We start from the raw sequence: 7,802 nt of genomic DNA on the forward strand, positions 1-7,802 counted from the left end.
GTTTCCAGCAAATAGCTTTGTTGCTTTTTAACATTTTGGAGGCAAGAACAAAAAGAAAGAGTTTCAAATGAGAGAGCAGGGACGGTTTCCATGCGACCCACTTCACATTTTCAGATTCCTTGGATTGATATGGCTAATCATGCACTCAGGCAGCAGCTTGGATTCGATATAAACATTCACACAAATCACACAGAGGTGACACTGAAGCACAGTGTTGAAAACAAAGGGTGTTCAGCTCAAACAAATGTAAGCACCAAGCACTTCCTTGCCAATATAAAAGCCACAATAACCCACAGAACGTCATGATTCAACAGGGATTCATAAAACTCGTATCTAAACACTGTCACACATATTGTCTTGAGTCTGTGCGATCAACTTGGACTGATGTATGAGGGAATAAAAACTATGTGCGCAGCCGTACCGAGGTTATGGAAACGATCCGGATCAGATAACTGCCCGGAGCGCACCTTGATCACGACTTTTCAATATCTGAGCCTCAAAGCAACTCAGAAAAGGTTATAAACATTCATTTTTATGAGACCATTCCAACACATTCTAACTGTTCTGTATTGATGTTACACTTAGCGCAAAATGGAGAGGCGAAGAGGGAGTGAAGTACTTGCAGACTGCTCAAAAGGAGTTGTCACAGGACGTCCGCTGAAATAGCAAACGCTTCGCCCTTCTGCTAGGCGTACACCGATGTTACCAAACACTAATCTTTGATCACAAATCTACGAGAGAGTCCTGAACGGACGATAAACAGAAACAGACTCTTGGCACCGGTGCGGAGAAACTGGGAGCGGACAGAGGGAGCGATTTCTCAGGGCGCTGAGCGTATCATCCTTACCTCGAGGGTTGTTGAGCGCCGCTTCGGTGGCTTTCCTGCCCTCCCCGCAGTGGCTCTGGTCGAACGGCAGGCATTGCTCTCCCGTCCCCGCCACTACTTCAAGGTTGCGTGCCGGATCCTTGGGCTGCCCCAGGTTCCTCACTCTGTACACCCTGCGGCTGCTGGTGTCGGACACGTAGAGGACCTCGCCGACCGGGTCCATGGCCAGATAATACTTGTGTGCGGGGCTGGTACTTGAGAAAGCAGACAAAGTAAAATGAGAGTGAGGTGAAAGTGGAAACTGGATTTTCTTTTCTCTTTTGCAGAAACACAAAACGAGTATTTAGGACGGGAACCGGCTTGGATTTGTACAACAGACTCTCTGTTATGATTACACAAGAATACGAGTTGAAGAAAAGTTACTCGGATGCAATCAGTTTATCTCAGTAAATAGGATTAATATAAGACTCTGACTGCGCTGAAGTAAGATTAATATCCTCTCATTTACATAGTGCAGATGGCCACAGTCTCAACAGCCCAACTGTGAGTAGTGCTTCTAGGATTGTGCTGCGAGTAAAGATCATTATTTTCTAATAAAAAATTCAGTAATCTACATACGCCTGATTTATGGTGATGTGAAAAAAAGAGTTTCTATAACTATCCATATAGTCATGGGAAAAACAGAGTACACCGTCCCATGATTTAGGAGCTTATAGAACCACTTTTAGTTACGATACCACAAAGCAGTTGTTTAATGTTGTTTCCTATATGAGATTTCTTTACAATGCAGCGTTGAGATTTGCAGACGTTTGTTCTGGCAACTCTTTTACAGTTCTGCCTCTACGTTTTCAGCAGCCAAAACTGTGGACTTTGACTGTACTTTGCCTTGATTCTTGATCTTTTCTGGGCAATGAGAGAAGGGGAAGACATGCAGCAAATGTTGCCAGGCCGGGAATCGAACCTGCAACCACCGCCACGAGGACCAAGTCCTCAATACGTGGGTCGAGCCTTACCCCTGCGCCACAACAGCACTCCATTGTTCTGATAATGTTGATCGAAGGTAATGAGTAGTTTCTCTACAGTCTAAGCTTTAGGCTTTAGACCAGGGGTGACCAATACCAGTCTTCAAGCGCCAGAGTCCTTCAACTATGAGATGCCTCCGTGGTACATCACACTTCAACCAAACAGCTGAATTACCTCCTCAATGCAGCCAAGATCTCCAGAGTCCTACTAATGACCTCGTTATTTGACTCAGGTGTATTGATGCAGAGACTCGGGTGAAAGCTGCAGCACACTGGCCCTCGAGGTATGGAGTTGCCCTGCTTTACACCAGACAGTCTAACTTTGGCTTTAGAAAACTTTGGTATCCACAGGAATTCATTGGTCAACTCAATGACAGCAACGTGTCAAAGTCAAACAAGCACAAAGCATCACATCTCCGCCCCTGTGGGTGTTGGTGCTAGCACGCTATGTTTGGTTTTCTCTACATCTCTACTTTATGTTCCAATGACAATTTGCAGAAAGTCTTGTGCTTCATTCAGTCATACAGCCATTTTGTTTTTGGAGAGAACCTTACAGCCTTCAGAGCAAACAGCACATGTTCAGTGTTTTTCCATTGTGCTGTTTAAGATTTAACATTGTGACGGCTGACGAGTCTAAGATAAAGCTTCTGGCTTTTTAGGGCATTAACACACCTTTATGCTTCAGAGCAACAACCTTCTAAAAACCTGGATTTATAGAAGTTGTAACATTGATAATGTTCAGTCAAGTGCTTGAATTGCACCTTGCTGCCATGTCCCCACCTGAACCATACAGAACCAGCAAGTGTGACTTTATGTGTTCATATAAAATATCCATCCCTCCCTCTATGTCCATTCATCCATGATTATTCTTTTTCTGGATTTTGGGAGGATAAAGGGAGGAGAACAAGGGTGCACCATCGACAGGCCACTAGGCAACACTTAGGCAAATGAGAAAAAAAACATGCATGAACAAAATCATACCTAAGGACAATTTTGAGAGATCAATTATCCCAATATGTATGTTATAGGGCACTTTTCCATTAACTACACGACTCTAAATTGCATGGTTTGAGTCATTTTCCCTTACAGTTAAGTGCCACCTAAACCCAACTTGACTCCAGAAACCAAAAATTTATGTGACTTGATCTGTATGAGACACAAACACAACAGACTGCGAGAGAAAAACCAGACCGGGATTTTAACCCAGGACTTTATTGCTGGAAAGCAACAAGGCTGACAACTGCACAATTTTTATTTTTTTATTTTTAGGCGTTTTACGCTATTTTCCATTACCAGCAATGCTTTAAAATCCATTACTGTGTATGTGTTGCTCGGCGTTCGAGCGAGGTCGCTCTGGGTCGAGAAGAGCAACTCAGGATGCCGCCCTGCACTTTTTGCCCAAGTTAAAAATTAATAATGCAGGTTCAACGGTACAACTCCACAAACACTAACACAGAGGAGAGGCTCACAGTATCTCAGTGTCTGGAGCAAATGATTAAAGATATATTGCGATCCAAAGAAACAGCTGTGATTCGGAAGGACGTTCTAACAATTTGGGAGTAAAAGGTGAGGTTGAAAGTCTTTTGCTGCCTAAAAACTATGAGCTTACTCTTTCTTTACAATCTGTTTACTCTGACTTAGAATACAAATTGATGTCTAAATAAAATACTTTCATCAACAGCTTTATTCCCTCAAAAAACATATTGCTCCGTTAGTTGCCCCCTCCTCGCCGTACTTTTGAGATTTTGATTTCAGCTCCACAACGAGCACAGCGCTCTCCCTCTTTGTCCTGGCAAACCTTCAGCACAAACCATCGCAGTTTGGCTTTTTTTCTCACTGCACTGCCAAGAACAATAAGATTAATATTTAAGAACAGACTCTGATGGTTTGGTGTTCTCTCCTTAGGAGGTTGGCAGCTGTTTAACCTTAATGTATGATAATAAACTTGAAGTTGAAGTAAAAAAAGAAAAACTGATTTTTGGGCAGTTGAAGCAGTCGTTTTTGCAGGGTCACTGAAAATCTCTTACTTTCTTGGCACCGCTGAAACTCATCCGAGAGTGCCAGACCTGCAAACTTCACCTTTTTTTTGGTCTGAGGTAAAACTTTTTAGTGAAACGGAGCAGCAGTTTAAATCACTTCGCCTGGGCGCTACTTTTCCTTTATAAATCCTTTGGAAGAAGAAAGGTTTTTCCTTTTTAGGTGTTACCATTACGGTACTGATAGTCATTAAAACTTTATTTTCCCCATGACTATACAGCTGAAATTCAAAATAATAGAGAAAAAAGTTATAGCGCGTACCTTCGACGTTTTACTTTCAACCAGAAGCCACAGAGATTCAAATTTTTAAAAAAAAAAAAAAAAAGAAAAGAAAAGGAAAAGCTGTTATACCTTAGAAACTTTAAGGTATTTTTTTTTGAAAGTAAGCATTTCTGTTGAAAAATAAAACTAATTGTCTTGGATCCAGACAACCGCATTGCAAAAAAAGAAAAAAAACAAAACAAAAAACATTGGGGACTGTAAGCTGACAGTATTTTAGCCATTTCTGTATCTCTTTTACATAATTTAACTCAGTTTCTGAAGCAAACTGTTCTCTTCTTTGCTGCGAAGAGCCCCTTATGGAGACTGTGGGTTTCGGCTGGCGTCAAACTCAAAGCAGGTTTCTTGAAAATGATCAAATGTAGAGTTTTTACCAGTAAGTTTCAGGTCATTATTCTGCTGCCATGAACTGCAGAACTCTGACATTGGGCGGTCTGTTAAGTGCCATTATAAACTAAAATCAATGCGCCCTATACTGATTCTGGGGAGCCGGGACAATGAGGCGGTCCAAGGACAGCTAAGTGTTCCCCGTGTCTCTTGGTGGAGACGGTACTCTTTTCTTAGAAGGCTTAATTGTTTTCTTTTATAACCGGCTGCAACACGGCACATTTTCTCTGGACTGTCGTACATTCAGTTGAAACGATGAATGATCACAATTATACTCCAAGTCTCTCTTGTTCTCTTCCGACCATTTCAACGGTCCTTTTAGACAATATGATTCGAGGTTTGTACTTAGAACCAAATGCAGGGAAATTGCCCTGGGTTTGTTAAACAAGCCTCTTCTCCAACAGAAAAATTGTTCTCATCACGCTAAAAAGAACTTAAGTCAATCGCAACAATAAAAAGTCAGAATGGTTTTTTTTATTCTTTTTTTTTTTAAATCGCGGGGTTCTTAAACTCCAGAACCAGTTTACATCATGTTTTGAGTGCAAGTTTCCACTCGTAAAAGGGTTTTCTGGCTTAAATCTGGTGCGCTACAATGGTTTAACTTTAATCTTTTTTATATATATGCTAGACTAACAAATGCCTCATAAGCAACAAATAAGACTTTTTGTAAAGTTGTTATTGTTTTTTTCTTGATGGACCTTCCGAATCTGTGGATCAGCGTCGTATGCCGAGCACTAATTGGATTCTATGAGGCCTAGATGTCACAAGGAAATTGCGACTTGTACAAAGGAGTTGAAGAAGCGCTTGAAATCGGCGCGTCGCAAACAAAGATAAGCTCAAAAGAACCGGAGGTCGGTGAGCCTGTAGCGAACTGTAATGACGAGCGCAGCTCCTAATTCTGCAGGAGCGGGACGAATCGCGTACCGTTGACGTGTTTTGTCCGTGTCTTTATTTAACCACAATGAAGTTTGTTTAGGAGCTTGTTTGGAGCGCACCGAGTAGAGATGACATGACTCATATTTAAATGTTCCACATTTACATGAATAATACTGTCAAATCTACACACCTTTTCTTCTTTTTTTTCCCAAGCTATTTTAAAAGATGTTTGCAGAAAGAAAGTCCCATTCATGTCGAAGCCTCATCTGTAACAGAGTGTTTATATTAGGCGCGATGTCACGATGGCTTACAGTGTTTTAAATGAAATGCCAGAGAAAGCGCCTGCAGGAGTCGGGTTTCCTCCGGCTGTATGGAGTGTGGAGCCGGCCGTATATCGTCGCTCACAGCAGAATCATTTTTTAAATTAGTTTGGTTTTCACAGACATGAATGGCTCTTTGTGTTTAAGTATATGAGCATGTTTGGGCTCCTGCACTTTGCTTATTTACTTTGGCTAGATTTATTTTTACGGCGTTTTCTCGCTGGACACAGAAATAAAATCCACTGTATGTAAATTTAATTGGCCATAAAGTATCTTATCCTATCTTAAGTTTAAAGGGACAGGAACATTTTGTGCATTAACCACTTGCAAACTGTCACTAAGTTGGAAGTATTTCTTCTGTGTCATTGCTTAAGTCTCTGTATCAGTCAGAATAAGTAAAATTAAATGTTATTACATTATTATAAGTATTCCAATCATCACTATATCACTTCTGCATTTTTGTTTTTAAATGAGAAACAAATTTGGATGACATCTTTGTTTTAGTTTTTTTTGTGTAAGTATCATACACAAAAAATGTGTATGATACAAAATGTGTATGATACAAAATGTGTATGATACTTGCAGTGGTAAAACAATGCTATAAAAATGAATCATAAGAAACAATAAAATAAATAAATAAAATCCATGGAGAGTAAAAACTGAGAAAAGAGTTGAACCACATGAACTAATCAGAGGAGATGTGGAGCAGCTGTGGCAGAATGGAAGCAGGAAAACTGAGGTAGAAATTAATTAACTCAACTGATCCAACAAACCAAGAGAGAAACAGCCTGACGGTAATCTAAAGAAATATATTGAAATGCACAAGGAACAGAAAACACAAAAGGAACAAAGAAATATGGCAATAATGAATACAGATAAAGGAACTGAGTAAAGGAAAAAAAAGATCAAAGGAAAAAAAAGATCAAAACAAACTCAAATGTCAACCAAAACACTTGTATTTTTCTTTATTTGATCTGTAATAGTTGGTTTTCTTAGTTAATCATTACTTAGTTGATATTGGCTAAGATATTTCTACAAAATGTTACAAAAAGGTGTATATTTATATGTGTCCTATATAAATATGGCATCTTAGTTGATTAGCAGTTTTTTGCACTGAGGTTATCTGGGTGGTTTTATGTGAGTTTAGTCTCAGGCCGACTATTTGCCTGCATAAATTACACTTATTTACATATCAGACAGAGACGAGGAGCTGCATGTGTAAATACAAATATGCAGACCATAGGTTAGATCGGTGCAGCGTATAATTCTTACCATAAGCTACATCCTCACACATTTTCTTTTTAGACCCAACACCTCCAAGACCACTGGCGCATTTATTGTTTTTAAATATGCCATATTTCATCACTCATATCTTATGCATGCATGTATCCCAGACAGTGTTTCTGCTTTTGATGCTAGGTAATGTATATTTCATTTGATGGCTTTAGTTGTTATTCTCATCATTTTTCAGGGGGGTGGGCGTATTTGCCGGGATATAACAAAACAAAGCGGTGACGGTAAAAGGAAGGCAGAGCAATATCAAAGAGTCGGTGGGTGTGTGTGCGTGCGTGTGTGGGGGGGGGGTACACATGTGAAACCCAGACAGCTACTGCAGCTAAACCCGGCCCAAGCTGATTGAGTCAATTGGACGCTCTATCTTACAAAAGCTTATTGAGCTGAGGTCTCAGACGTGAGGCGGGCTTATGTTAGCATTTTGTTAGCCGTCACTGCAGGCCTCACACCTGCGTTAGCACATCGCGAACATAATTTACCCTTAAAGCGACTGCGAGCTGCACTGTGCCAACAACGTCACCGTTCAGCCGCGCGTAGAGGACTTGACTTAATGATGCACCATGGCTGTGGTTCGTTAATTACAAAACCTTTGATATCACGAGGCTATTGTGTTCGACTACTGAGACCTGAACACAATGATTCCCCGTCAAAAATAAAAGGGGGAATTTAAATTTTGCACTTTAAACACAGCTAACGGGAAGGGGGGGGGGGGGGGCGGGGGGGGGGGGGCAAGGGTTTCCAATTAATTTCACAAAAAGAACA

At 40.7% G+C, this 7,802-nt stretch overlaps 1 protein-coding gene across 1 annotated transcript in view; it reads right to left on the bottom strand.

Moving 5' to 3' along the window:
- The window catches only part of tenm1 (teneurin transmembrane protein 1), a 332,218-nt gene that overhangs the window by 86,828 nt on the left and 237,588 nt on the right, over positions 1-7,802 (bottom strand). The window contains exon 22 of the mRNA XM_015052017.1: positions 848-1,080. Coding sequence (XP_014907503.1) covers positions 848-1,080 — 233 coding nt within the window. The remainder of the gene's footprint in view (positions 1-847; positions 1,081-7,802) is intronic.

Source organism: Poecilia latipinna, unplaced genomic scaffold (assembly GCF_001443285.1).
Source record: "Poecilia latipinna isolate Pla-1442-1.1 unplaced genomic scaffold, P_latipinna-1.0 Scaffold1081, whole genome shotgun sequence".
Taxonomy (NCBI): domain Eukaryota; kingdom Metazoa; phylum Chordata; class Actinopteri; order Cyprinodontiformes; family Poeciliidae; genus Poecilia; species Poecilia latipinna.